The 13,184-nt window shown below is 46.6% G+C and overlaps 1 protein-coding gene across 4 annotated transcripts in view; it reads right to left on the bottom strand.

Moving 5' to 3' along the window:
* Window positions 1–2,961: 2,961 nt before the first annotated feature.
* Window positions 2,962–13,184, bottom strand: part of PSD2 (pleckstrin and Sec7 domain containing 2) — a 153,289-nt gene continuing 143,066 nt past the window's right edge. For all 4 annotated transcript variants that reach the window (XM_050962601.1, XM_050962603.1, XM_050962602.1 and 1 more), the window contains 4 exons: window positions 12,065–12,222; window positions 10,051–10,195; window positions 7,149–7,292; window positions 2,962–4,674 (listed from right to left, as the gene is read on the bottom strand). In XM_050962601.1, coding sequence (XP_050818558.1) covers window positions 4,468–4,674; window positions 7,149–7,292; window positions 10,051–10,195; window positions 12,065–12,222 — 654 coding nt within the window. In that variant the 3' untranslated portion in view covers window positions 2,962–4,467. The remainder of the gene's footprint in view (window positions 4,675–7,148; window positions 7,293–10,050; window positions 10,196–12,064; window positions 12,223–13,184) is intronic.

Genomic DNA, 13,184 nt, shown 5'->3' with positions numbered 1-13,184 from the left:
GAGGCAGGCAGTAACATCTCCAAGTATCACCTGGGGCCGCCTCCAGGCGGGCTAGAAACTAAATCATGGCAGTGTGCGTACGTGTGTGTGTATATATAAAATCTCCAGTGGGGCTTGAACCCAGGACCTGCAGCACCAGCCTCAAGTGCTCCAACAAAAGGATTAACTCTGGTAGTTATCAGAAACAAGCAGGTTTTTAGTCTCCCTGGCGCCAGTCACTAGAGGGAGATGTAATTGCAGTGGGGCAGTCATGACCCCCTGACACCTGCTTGTCACCCCACTGGGAACCACAACGCGCATGATGAGGACTCCTGAGCTGTTGTTTCAGGCTGGCAGTGCTGCATTAGTCTCTGCTTAGTTCATGCTTTCAGGGTTATCGCCACAAGCATTTTTTTCCAATGGAAGGGTAAGACAGGGTGATTATCACCCCCCGTCCGAGAAACCTGTTCACACCTACTATAATAACTACAATTAACTACAGTAACCACACGAGGAAATAAGGAAACAGATTAACAGAGCCAGACGTGTACCCAGAAGCCTCCTACTGCAAGACAAACCCAAGAAAGAAACCAACAGGACTCCACTGGCCCTCACATACAGTCCCCAGCTAAAACCTCTCCAACGCATTGTCAGGGATCTACAACCCATCCTGGACAATGATCCCACACTTTTACAGGCCTTGGGTGGCAGGCCAGTCCTCGCCCACAGACAACCTGCCAACCTGAAACATATTCTCACCAGTAACTGCACACTGCGCCATAGTAACTCTAGCTCAGGAACCAATCCATGCAACAAACTTCGATGCCAACTCTGCCCACATATCTACACCAGCGACACCATCACATGACCTAACCAGATCAGCCACACCATCACCGGTTCATTCACCTGCACGTCCACCAATGTAATATACGCCATCATATGCCAGCAATGCCCCTCTGCTATGTACATCGGCCAAACTGGACAGTCTCTACGGAAAAGGATAAATGGACACAAATCAGATATTAGGAATGGCAATATACAAAAACCTGTAGGAGAACACTTCAACCTCCCTGGCCACACTATAGCAGACCTTAAGGTGGCCATCCTGCAGCAAAAAAAACTTCAGGACCAGACTTCAAAGAGAAACTGCTGAGCTTCAGTTCATCTGCAAATTTGACACCATCAGCTTAGGATTAAACAAAGACTGTGAATGGCTAGCCAACTACAAAACCAGTTTCTCCTCCCTTGGTTTTCATACCTCAACTGCTAGAACAGGGCCTCATCCTCCCTGATTGAACTAACCTCATTATCTCTAGCTTGCTTGCATATATATACCTGCCCCTGGAAATTTCCTCTACAAGCATCTGACGAAGTGGGTATTCACCCACGAAAGCTCATGCTCCAAGATGTCTGTTAATCTATAAGGTGCCACAGGATTCTTTGCTGCTTTTACAGATCCAGACTAACACAGCTACCCCTCTGATATTGTTCACACCTGACATCACTCCCAGGCTGAGGATGCATTAAGCCATCAGCTTCTTTGAACCCAGCTGAGCTCTTTCCCAGTTCTTATAAACTTTGCTACGTCTTGTAGGATGAGGGGACACCTGAGTCAGATGTGGGGGCCCTCAGCTAGCTAGACAGCAACATTTGAGCTCCCTCCTTATAGGTCACTGGGACAAGGATGGAGCTGAACTGAGGTGGAGTATGTTTGCCCATCACCAGCTAGAGCACCTCTGGGCTCCTGCCCGGTGCTGAGAGCACTTTAAAAGCAGTGAGATTGCAGGCCACTGCAGGCAGCCTGCAGGGCTGTTTTATTCTGTGATGGTTTTTGGTTTCATCAGCAAAACTTCACCCATCACTTCCCCCACAAAAAGGTAAGGGCAACTGAGCAGATTGCATGGACACATTGCCCCTGTATCTTCACTGTTGCAAGGGCTTTTGCACAAGCCTCCGACTGGCCAATGCACGGAATTTAGCTATGGCACACGACTCCCTGGAAATGCATGCGATTTAGTTACCATGTGTGACTCTTACCAGGCCATTCATGGGATGCAGACACATGCCTCCTGCTGGGAGATGCACAGGCTACCACTCTTGAGAGGCATTGCACTGGGAATCAGAAGATCTGGCTTCAGTTCCTGGATCCCCACAGATTTCCTGTGACACTGGACAGGTCAGGCAATCTCTCTGTGCCTCCATCCTTAAAATAAGAGTGATGACATGTCCTGAAACTGCCCTGTCTTTTTAGACACAGGCTCTTCAGTGCAAGGGCTGTCTCTCTCTATGTGATTGTATGGTGGCTAGCACACAGCAGCCCTAAAACAGCCACATTTAGGGCAGGGTGAGCAGGACAGGCACCTTGGGTGCCTTCTTCCAGGGTCTGGGGGTTTTTCCCCTCCACTCTGGTTTTGCTTCACTGGCTGGTTTTGCTTCACTGATTGGTTTGGCTTTTGGAGGCTGAAAACATTTTCCACTCTGGCTGAATAAATAGCTCGGGCCACTCATGGCCCTGATCTTGGTTAGGATCTCTAGGCACCAATAATAAATAATAATAATGCAGCCACTTGATTCCCACAGGGAGAAGCATGGGCTGGAGCCACAGAGCTCCCATCAAACATGCGGCCATTTCTGAATCCACTGAAAATGCAGCTGTTCATGTCTTTCTGACCCCTAGACATAGCTACATGTATGCAGAGGGAACTGGACTTGCTAAGTGACTAAAGCATAGTTTGATCATATTAAATGGACACTCTTCCTCCCCACATGCCTAGCACTGATAGGACATCCTGTTCAGGAGATAGGCTAGAGATCCCATTGTTCACCCAGGAGGAAACACCTAGGCAGAAAATCTGCGTGTGACTATGTAATTATGTCTAAATTCAAGGATTTGGTACCAGAGAATACACTGGAAATCATTACACAGTAGGAGCCTCAGTGAGAACGTTACTTCAGACCAATTCTCTTTCTCAACAGATTCAGCTTTATTGTTATTTCTTTATTTGACATGATTCTTAGTGCATCCTTTCAAAGAAACTATCAAACTGTACAAAGGAACAAAGAGATCAAAAGACGAGGTGAAGTAAAAGAAGAGGTAAAATTGGGCGGAGGCTTTTAAAGTGGTAAGAAACATTATGGAAACCCAATAGTCTATAAACTCTCAACAGTTGACCAGAGTCCAAACAAATCTCTTTTTTTCCTTAAAAAAAAGCTGCAAAAATATAAACTATAAGTTACTGTAATTAGCAGCTACAAGATTCTTTAAAACCAGAACTTGGTTACTGTGAACACGCCTAGAAAACGAAATGAAAATAAATAAATAAAGTGCCATGGGCCTTTGAAATGCAATGGAATCATTTCTATTACAACAGCAAATAATTGGACCACAGACTACAGAATGAAACAGAAACACAATATCCTGTTGAAAGCGTATAGTATGCTCAGCAAAATGGAGTTAAGTACAATACAGATGGACAGGAGTTGGGTTTCCCACCTGCCCCGGTCATGTAGCGAAGCTTGTATCTGCAGGACTGCTGCTCAGATGGGGCCTCCATCCAAAGCGGCCGAAGTAATGGACACAAAAGAAGCAGTGGTTCAGCTATTTACTTTAATAAGCGGCAACAGTAGAGCAATGTGTCACAGCAAAGCCATGTGGGACTTCATTGCAAAACAAAAAAGAAACAGAGGCGACTGCCTTTTTAAAAACATTCTGCTACGTTATGAAGCCCCTGTATTTTCTAATCGCCTTCCTGACGATGCTTCCCAGCCATCTTGCCTTCGCAGTGCTGGACCTTGACATCCAGTTTCAAAACCATTTAAAAGTTTCCTTATATATTTATTTATATATATTTATATGTATAAAAACCAAGCAATAGTGCCCGGGATACCACTATTGCCATGCACAGATCACTTTTTGCACGCACATGGTAATAACACTTTTTGATTCTCAGTAAATATCCCGCCAAACCTGTATTATTGCAATATGGAGAATTTTGCTTCTTGATGTTGTGTTGCTTCCTGCTGTTTCGTTGTAAGTGCTGCTGGTGCTGCAGACCTGCTGCTGGTTGTTAAAAAGGAACAGATTCTAGACTCCAAGAACTGGTCATTTCTCCATATTGCCAGAAACTGCAGGAGTCTGGAAACTCCAGTGACACAGAGGAGAGCTGCTGGAGGATGAGCAGCCCAGCCCTTGTACAAAGAATGTGTCCCTTTATTGTATGCACACAGGGAGCCGTAGTGAATGAAATACTGAAGGGGGTACAAACGTGAAGAGAGAAAGTAGAGAGTCAATGACACTGAAATGTCAGGGCACTGGGGAAAAATTAGGAAAGTGTAAAGCTTCTTTGATTTCTTTCGCTGGATCAGAATCCACGTCTTGTACATCTACCAGTTTTGTTCATATGGTTTTCTAGGTATAATTGTGCTCATCGATGTAGTCATGGAGTACTAAGCCTCATTGATTGGTTTCGCCCGCAATAGCGTTATCTGTTAAGTGTTCTGCTCTATAACGTCCTTTTCGGCCTTGCTGTGTACAGACAAGTGTCCTTGGCTCAGGGAAGGGCTTGAATGTGTCTTCCGCAAGGAGATATCATCAGCTTCCACCATGAAAAGGCTGGCTTCAATTTTCTCCAGATCATCCGTCCCGACTTTTATCTTCACGCACAGCAGGTTAATGTACGTCTCGTAGCGACTCTTCTGCAGAAGGAAACAGAACAGGACAAACAGCTGGGTAGTAGGGAAGGAGTGGGGCAAAGATGTGATGAGAATGCTGAAGGTTTCCAAGAACGAGTTGGGGCAATCATCTATCACCTGCATACAACAATGCACCAGGCGAACCCTTTTGCTTTCAAGCAGGGTTCAGTCGGACATGGATTGACTCCAGCTTGTGGTATATAAGCATAGTGGGAATGAAAGCAAAGAGTGGGATCGTTGCTAATAGCAATATGTTTATTCTATGCCCAATGTGCGATAAGCCTTCACCTACCCATAGGTAAATACACCAACACTGGTGAAAAATTATCCAGTAACCATAGCAGCGTTTGACTCTCTGACTTCCTTTGACGGTAACTACAATCTGTAGGAGGAAGTATTAGTTCTAATATGATTTTAGATTTAGCCGTGTGCCATTAACTGGTTCATGATTACCCTTAAATAAAGAAGGGATTGCTGCATTTTCCTTTTGCGCTTCATATTTAATTTTAAGGCTAGATTAGGTCAGCTTTTGCGGTCCCTCCTAATGTGTAAGTCCTGCTGCACCTTGGACCATCTTCACTGCCTTTGCTGACCTTCACAACCTTTGCGAGCTGCCCAGACTGGGGCACCATGCTCCCAGGGTGACATTCCCTTGTTTGATGAGTTAACTGATACATAGCGCTGGCTCTCTGCATAGGGATGACGTTCAGATGAAGATGGGCCATTCTTCACCCTAATGTCACTCTCAAGTGCTCAGTATTTTCTACCCCAAGCCCCCTTTGGGCATCTTTAGCTACTGTCCCATGTGGCTCCATCCATCAGGGTTTTCCTACTGAACCTATGGCCAGGTACTTTTTCTTAGAGAACCCTGCATTTCAGAATGCATCAGCCTAGCTGAGAGGTGTAAGTCAGTAGTTCTCAACTATGGGATATGAATAGGGGGTACATCAACTCATCTAGATACACCTCTATCTCGATATAATGCTGTCCTTGGGAGCCAAAAAATCTTACTGAGTTATAGGTGAAACCGTGTTATATCGAACTTGCTTTAATCCACCGGAGTGCGCAGCCCCCCCAACCCCGAGCACTGAATTCATGTTATATCGGGTTGTGTTATATCGAGGTAGAGATGTATTTGTCTCATTTTACAACCAGCTACATAAAAAAACACTAGTGAAGTCAGTACAAACTAAAATTTCATACAGACAATTATCAGAGGGGTAGCTGTGCTAGTCTGTATCCACAAAAACAATGAGGAGCCTGGTGGCACCTTAAAGACTAACAGATTTTGTAAGCTTTTGTGGGTAAAAATCCCCACTTCTTCAGATGAAGACAATGACTTGTTTATACTGCTCTATATACTATACGCTGAAATGTAAGTACGATATTTATATTTCAATGGATTTATTTTATAATTACATGGTAAAATGAGAAAGCCAGCAATGTTTTAGTAATAGTGAGCTGTGACACTTTTGTATTTTTAAGTCTGATTTTGTAAGCAAGTAGTTTTTCAGTGAGGTGAAACTTGGGGATACACAAGAGAAATCAGACTCCCGAAGGGGGTACAGTCATCTGGAAAGGTTGAGAGCCACTGGTTTAAGCCATTTTTTGCCAACAAGGAAGTGTGTCCTTTTACATTGAGCCAACTGACATTCTGTTTGCGAGTGTGGGTCTAGTAGATTGTACACAGGGCTCAAGGACCTGGGTTCTGGTCCTGGTTCTGACACTGGCTTCCTGGGTAACCTTTGGGTCACACCCAGCAAAGCTGGAAGCTCTGGCCCTCTGCGGGCTCTTCCAAGGTTGCAGAATTTGTAGGTAGCCTGGAATCCTTGTGGCTGCTCTTATGCCACTTCTCCTGTCAGATGCAGGGTGTCTGGCTGGGGCAGTGGGGTCTGACCATGGTTTCCCGATACTCAACTGTTGACTGGTCCCCTGGAACTGCTGGCAGTTAGTGTAAGTGAGACCAGTTAGACCCAGGACTGAGGGAGTGTACAGGTCTCTTAAAGCCAACATTAGCCGCCACTCTGGTCCAGCGAGAGGGTCTGACCACCTCCTTTTTGCAGGACAGAGGGACAGTTCATGTGCCAGGACAGTAGGCTGGGATTTGATTTCTCTCTTTGTTGTTGGTTTTGGAAATTAATACAGAAAATCATTTTATTTAAATTTCAGTGCACAAAAAAGAACATTGCCATCAGTACATACTGCCCTGCCCATCGCCACAGGCCTCGCTGTGTGCACGTACACATACTCACACACACACACACACACAGACGGACACACACACACACACATGCATAGACACACATGCACACAGACACCCGTGTGCACAGACACACACACAGACACAAACGCACTCATGCACAGACACCCACCCACCCACAGACACACACACGCACAGTAGCTATTCCAGGCTTATCAACTCCCATCAGATTTGTCCAAGGACTCATTTATCACAAGAAAGATGAAAGCTCCCTTACCTCGAATATTAGGTAATGCTCTTTCAGCCTATATTCTTCAGCCTCTTTTGACTTGAGGCTTTTCTCTACAGGATGTAATTTATGCTCTGTTAATTCGTCTGCAATCTGCCTCATCTTATTTTCATGGGACCTCAGCTGTTCCTCCTGTGGAGAGAAGCAAGTCAACTGTTCAGATGTACTAATATGCAAAAACAAGGGCAATGCCAGATTGCAAACGTGGGATTCTTCTTTTCAAGGATGTGCACCGTCCAGCTGGAGCTGGGCTTGTGCTCTGTGCTGGAGGCAAATGAATGCATTCAATTGCCAAACTCACCTGACAAGTAGCAGCCAAAATATGGGCCCCTGAGGAGGATCAAAATCCATCAATCATTGTGGTACCTCTGTAATACAAACATGAACTGGGCCATGTCATTTAACACCCACTCAGAACTGACTGCATTTCCTGAACTGAGGTCCAACTCCTCAATGAGATTTAGGCTCCTGGCATCCATCAAGGAGCTGCCTCAGTGTCTTGCTCCTTCAGCAGAACTAGGCATCCCCCTCTGACATGCAGGATATCTCCCCTTGTGACATGGTATCCCATTGGCTAAAGCTGGTATCCCCCTCCACGGGGCTCACTCCTGTAGAGCACTAGGTTATTGCTCTCTCTCCTTGCTGCTGAGGTATGTTTGTGTTGTATTCGCTGCTCACTGGAGAGCCCTGTATAATGCTACAGTGTGCTTGGTATTCTCTGCAAAGCAGTGCCAGCTACATGATAGCTGCCTCTTATAAAAGCCCATTTCAGAGAGCAGATACCTGCCCTGGGAGTATCTGAGCATTTTCCAGCAGCACTGCCTCCTGGCATTGCCAGACCACTGCACCAGTTTACCCAGATCAGTTGTTCCACTTTCTCCCTGGGGCTCTAATCCCTGATGAGATGGGAGCTCAGAGCCACCTCAGCTCCTTTGTGGGCTAGTGCTTGCAGTGCTGAACAGGATGCAGGCAGCAGTAATGTGCTGGATTCAGTTCATGGAGGAAGATCACTGGTAAAGTCTGCGAGAGTTTAGTTACTCTGATTGGCACCGTACCAGGAGCAAAGGCCTAGGAACCCCAGGGATGGTTTCACAGAGCAGAAAGGCAGATGATGGCAATGGAGGAGGAGTGGTGGCTGCAGACAGGACCAGGCTGCTAAAAGGGTCTGTGTCACTCTCGGCTAGGGCTGGCTGGAACACCAATTCAGGTTCACAGAGGAATGGAGAGCTTTGGTATTTTGTTTTTGTTCTGCACTAGAACCAAACTGAGGCCTTTTGGAATTTCTCATGTAAAGACACGAGAGAGGCCCCAGAATAGTCAGCTGGTTCTGACATTCCTCAGGGAGCTGGGCAACCCACTTTGAAGGGCCTGTCCTGCCTGATCCCAAGCAGGGACTTGAACCTTCATCTCCTATGCTCTAACCACTGGCTAGAGTCAGCCCCATCTCTTGCTGTCTTTCCTCTGGGACTTGTTCCATTTTGAATAGCTAATAATAAATATTCATTAGGACAGCAGAGACTAGCACCATAGCCCAATGGTAAGGGAGCCAGCTGGGATGTGCTTCAGGTCCCTGCTCCAGATCAGACAGCTGATGGACTTGAAGCTAGGTCTCTCCTATTGCAGGTGAGTGCCCTGAATAAGGGCAACAAGAATGACTCAGAAATGGATCCTAGACATTACAGATGGGAAAGCCCTGCTGTATCAGTGATGACTGGCTCCACCTGAGAACAAAATACAGCATCTGATTACTAAACTAGTTCTCAAATGGCACCTTTAAGTGCTGGTAATAATAATGTATTCTGATGTTAATAATTGGAAATATACCTATCTCCTAGAACTGGAAGGGACCCTGAAAGGTCATTGAGTCCAGCCTCCTGCCTTCACTAGCAGGACCAAGTACTGATTTCTGCCCCAGACCCCTAAGCAGCCCCCTCCAAAATAGAACTCACCACCCTGGGTTTAAGCAAGCCCATGCTAAAACCACTGAGCTATGCCTCTTCCCTATAAGCTACTGACTTGAAAATTAAATGGGTCTTTCTTCCAGATGCCATTCCCACAAGAGGCAGAGAGGACTTCTGCTTGCTGCACGGATTGCCAAGAAAGCTGCCTGAAAAGTAACCAGATAACCACTCCTGGCTGCACTTTACAAAAAAAGTAACCAATTACCTACGCATTGAGGGCCCAATCTGGCTCCACTGAAATCCAGGGGAGTTTCGCCATGGAGGTCAATGGGAATAGGGTTGTGCCCTTTGCCCCTGGAAGTGGTGGGAAATTGGGAAACGCACTGAGCAATGGGAGACACACTCTCTGAGAAGAAGGAAGGATTTGGGGGCCAGAAGAACCAGCCGGAAGGTTGAGTGTTCTCCTTGAATATGGCCACGTGTGCCAGTGGGTTAATGGGCCACCATTTAGTAACAACAGGATACTCTGCTACCAGAACGCATGCCCTCTGGGTATCTTAGTCTTGCTCTGGGGTGGAACAAAGTGTGCAGTGTATGACTGGCTGAGCACATAGGCATACCCAGTTTCCACAAGACCATGCCCACTCTAACCATGTCCACTGCCCTTCCAGCCTCCATAGTCTTAGGCAGGGACCTTTCAGCGTATGCAGGTTGATCCAGCAGTGGCATACAGGTGCACACAGTAGGAGCCAGGATCAGACCCTGTGATTTGCCATGGTGAGTGACTGGCCCTCAGTCCCAGCCTTGCAGATAGGTGGGTGTGACTCACAGGATAGCGTTTATCTGTTAATCACATGAAGGCTGGGAATGAACCTGAAACAAGTAGCAGATCTATCCTGGCCACACTGAAAAGCATACCCGGCAGCTCCCAAAATCTCAGGCTCAGCACTGACCTGCTTTCCAGCCCCTCCCCCCCACGCATGTATTACCTGGCACAGCTTAGTCATTGAAGATGGCAAGAGGGGACGGCAGAATTTCTTCATGGAGCATATGGCAGCCGGGAAGGCAGGGGCAGAGAAAATGGCAGCCACTAGGTTTATTCTCAGTATCCAGGACAGCATTTCTTCTTTGCTTCTGTGACAGGGAGAGAGAGTTTGTTTCTGTCACTGCGCTCAGCCCTGCGTGCATTAGGGTTGGTTCTAAGGATTCAGCCTTGCTTTGAAGCCCTGTCTTTATGTGCACCTTGGATTTGTCAGGTTTGGAACTGAGCAAGTTACCAGTGAATTGGAATTGGTTCCCTATTGTCTACAGGATTGTCAGTTACATTTCCTTTTCCCCCTGTAAATTGTCCCAGTGAAAGCCACTAAGACTCCAGCTCTCTGCCTCCACTTTGTCCACACAAACTGACCTACGCCATTCGGTTTTATCCCCAGGGCATGCAGCAATGCCAGCTTCCCATCTATGGGCTATGCCCTGGTTCTGCACAGCCTGTCTCCTGGGCTAAGAGGGGAATTAAGTCTATGGTCCATTCAGTTACTGGCTTTTCTGATGAGACAGCCAACAAAGGCATGGATCATTGTGGATTTGTGGTGGGGATTTTGATGCTGTGGAATCCTGTTCACTAGGGACTCACTCAGGCCTAGCAGACAAGAAGATCTGTTGGTCTCAGCCCTGGTGATCGCTACCAACCTGGGTTAGATCAAGACAGATGGCCTAGAGGTGACAGATCCATTTTCCTATTAGCAATTGCCACAGGCTTTAGTCACATAGAGCCTAGGAGAGTCAAAATCGGCACAGGATTTGAGCATCTACTGAAGAGTTAGAAACAAATAAGCAGAGCTGAGAGTGAGCTCTGGCTTACCTGATCATCCTCATCTGGGCTGGTCCAGTGAGAAATATGTTCTATTTTTCTTCAAATGAGGTCATGGAAACAAGACACATTTGTACCTAAATTGGGCCTTAAGCATGGAATGTCCTGCCAAGCCATCCAAAAGTGCAAACCTAACAATGAGCTTTGCTGTGGACCCTGTCTCCTGCCAGGTGGGCATGCATCCTGGCGACTGTGTGCTGTCCATGGTAGTAGCCAGGGGCGAGGCACAAGAGGGGCAGAGAAGGGCGCCACATCCTAGACCCTTATGCCGATGCTGCAGTTCCCCAAGGCCTGATTCTGATCTCACTTGTACTGGTTTTATGCTGCTGTAACCGCAATGGGAGTTAGGCGTGATTTGCACTAGTTTAACAGAGATTGGAACCAGGCTCCTGAGTCTGTGCAATGGGTCGGAACCTATGGCTTCTGTTCTGACTGGAAATACACTGTAGACAGCCTGATTCTCCCAGGCCTTGATTCTGATCCCCCTTGTAGCAGTAAATCAGAATAATACCATGGAAATCAGTGGAGTTACCCCAGTGTAGAACCAGGTAAGTGAACCCAGAATCAGGCATACAGCATTGTGGCCCTTCGTCTTTTGATCCTGAAAGGAACTAGCAAGTGTGGAGGCTGGAGAAAATGGCCTTCCTACACAAATGGAAACAATACCAGAATAATGAACTGACAAGGAGTTGGGGCCTAGTCAATAGCCCTGCATGTGACTGGGGGCTCAGCACAGGCCTTATCAGATCTGGGAACTGACAAGCCCAATAACTGGAGAGGGAGAATCACGTCCTACAACTGCAGGTCTAGATCCTTCCTGAGCTCCTTACTCTGCGTCTGCTCAGTCCTGAGGTGGCTAAACCCCATCTGAAGTCAGTGGAATGGTCCTTAAGTCAGGGCTGAGGAACAGCTGAGTAAGGAGCTCAGGATCTGACTCCTACACATCAAGGATTGTCCACTGTTATTTGCCACTGTGGAAGGTGATTTAAAACACAACCTTTCAATTTGATCCCTTATTACACCCCCAAAAACTGCTGGTGCCCAGAAACGAGCCTAAAGCCCCACCTTGGTATTGTTCACGAGGAATAAAATCAGCCAAATGGGCGTCACCTGGGCTGCTCTATGGTACTCACGGAGCTTGGAAGAGAAAAACTCTCCAATCGGCTGTCTTCAGCTTGAGCACGTTGGATTTTTTGCTGTAGTCAGAGGCTTTGGTGGCTAAGGCATGGTGAACTCGGATGGCGTTTTTCAGATCCACTTCAGAGAGATCTTTGTCGGGTTTATATTCATCCTGTCACAAAGGAGCATTCATAGGATAATGACAACGCCGGCATCTGTGGATTTCCTTAACAAACCTGCCCTTTTCTTTATCCTGTGCCATAATGACAGAGTACCGAGACCAGGAAAAGGCTCCTCTCTACAGTAAGTGCTGGGGTGATAATTAATGACATTCTGGCACCTTCTTCCATCATTACATTCACCAGGAAAATGTCAGGTGCCACATACCCGTAGCTTACCAGAGAATGGACAATACGGTGTTACGTCCTGAAATCTTTATTCACAAGCGTAAAGCCCCTTGAAAGTGAACGGAACTGATTTTCAGCTGCTGTAAATTGGCTTCAGCCCAGGGGCTTCTGGAGCGCCACTGATTTACATCAACAGAGAAGATCTGGCCCAATGGCTTATGCTTTCCCTCGCAATAGGAGGAAGTACAGTAATAACCATTTGGAGCTAAAGGGATGTCTCCATTCAGATGTGCACTGAAAGTCCCTGAACTAACTTCAAACACAACCCAAGAAAGCTGACAGGAGGTCAGGTTTAAATTGCTTACCCTACCCTCTGTGTCTCTCTAAATATTAGCCCTGAGATGTTCCTGCCACTTTACTTGGCATGTTCCTGTGTAATCCTATGCAAGAGCCCTAGCAAATTGCAAGAAGGTCGTTGCACTCATGTGGGGCTCAGAGAGTTTTCCCAAATGCAGGTGATTTCAAAACTAATGAAAATAATCATAATAAATAATTAATAACTCCGCGTTGCTGTTGCCACTTTTGTCCTCAGATCACACAGTGCCTTACAAAGATGAGAGATTAACCCCTGTGCATTTAATTTCCCCTCCAGTCCTCAAAATAAGGCTTATATGGACCTTATGTAGTGCTGCTTGCCTTCTGCACAGGGATGAATTTCACCCTTCAATGCATTAAGTCCCACTCACAGTGCAGCCCCTTTAGACCACAGCTCTGCAAGGCAACACTG

This window comes from Gopherus flavomarginatus, chromosome 7 (genome assembly GCF_025201925.1).
Source record: "Gopherus flavomarginatus isolate rGopFla2 chromosome 7, rGopFla2.mat.asm, whole genome shotgun sequence".
Lineage (NCBI taxonomy): Eukaryota > Metazoa > Chordata > Testudines > Testudinidae > Gopherus > Gopherus flavomarginatus.
The sequence above is the reverse complement of the archived record's forward strand: the minus strand, read 5'-3'. Positions and strand labels throughout refer to the sequence as shown.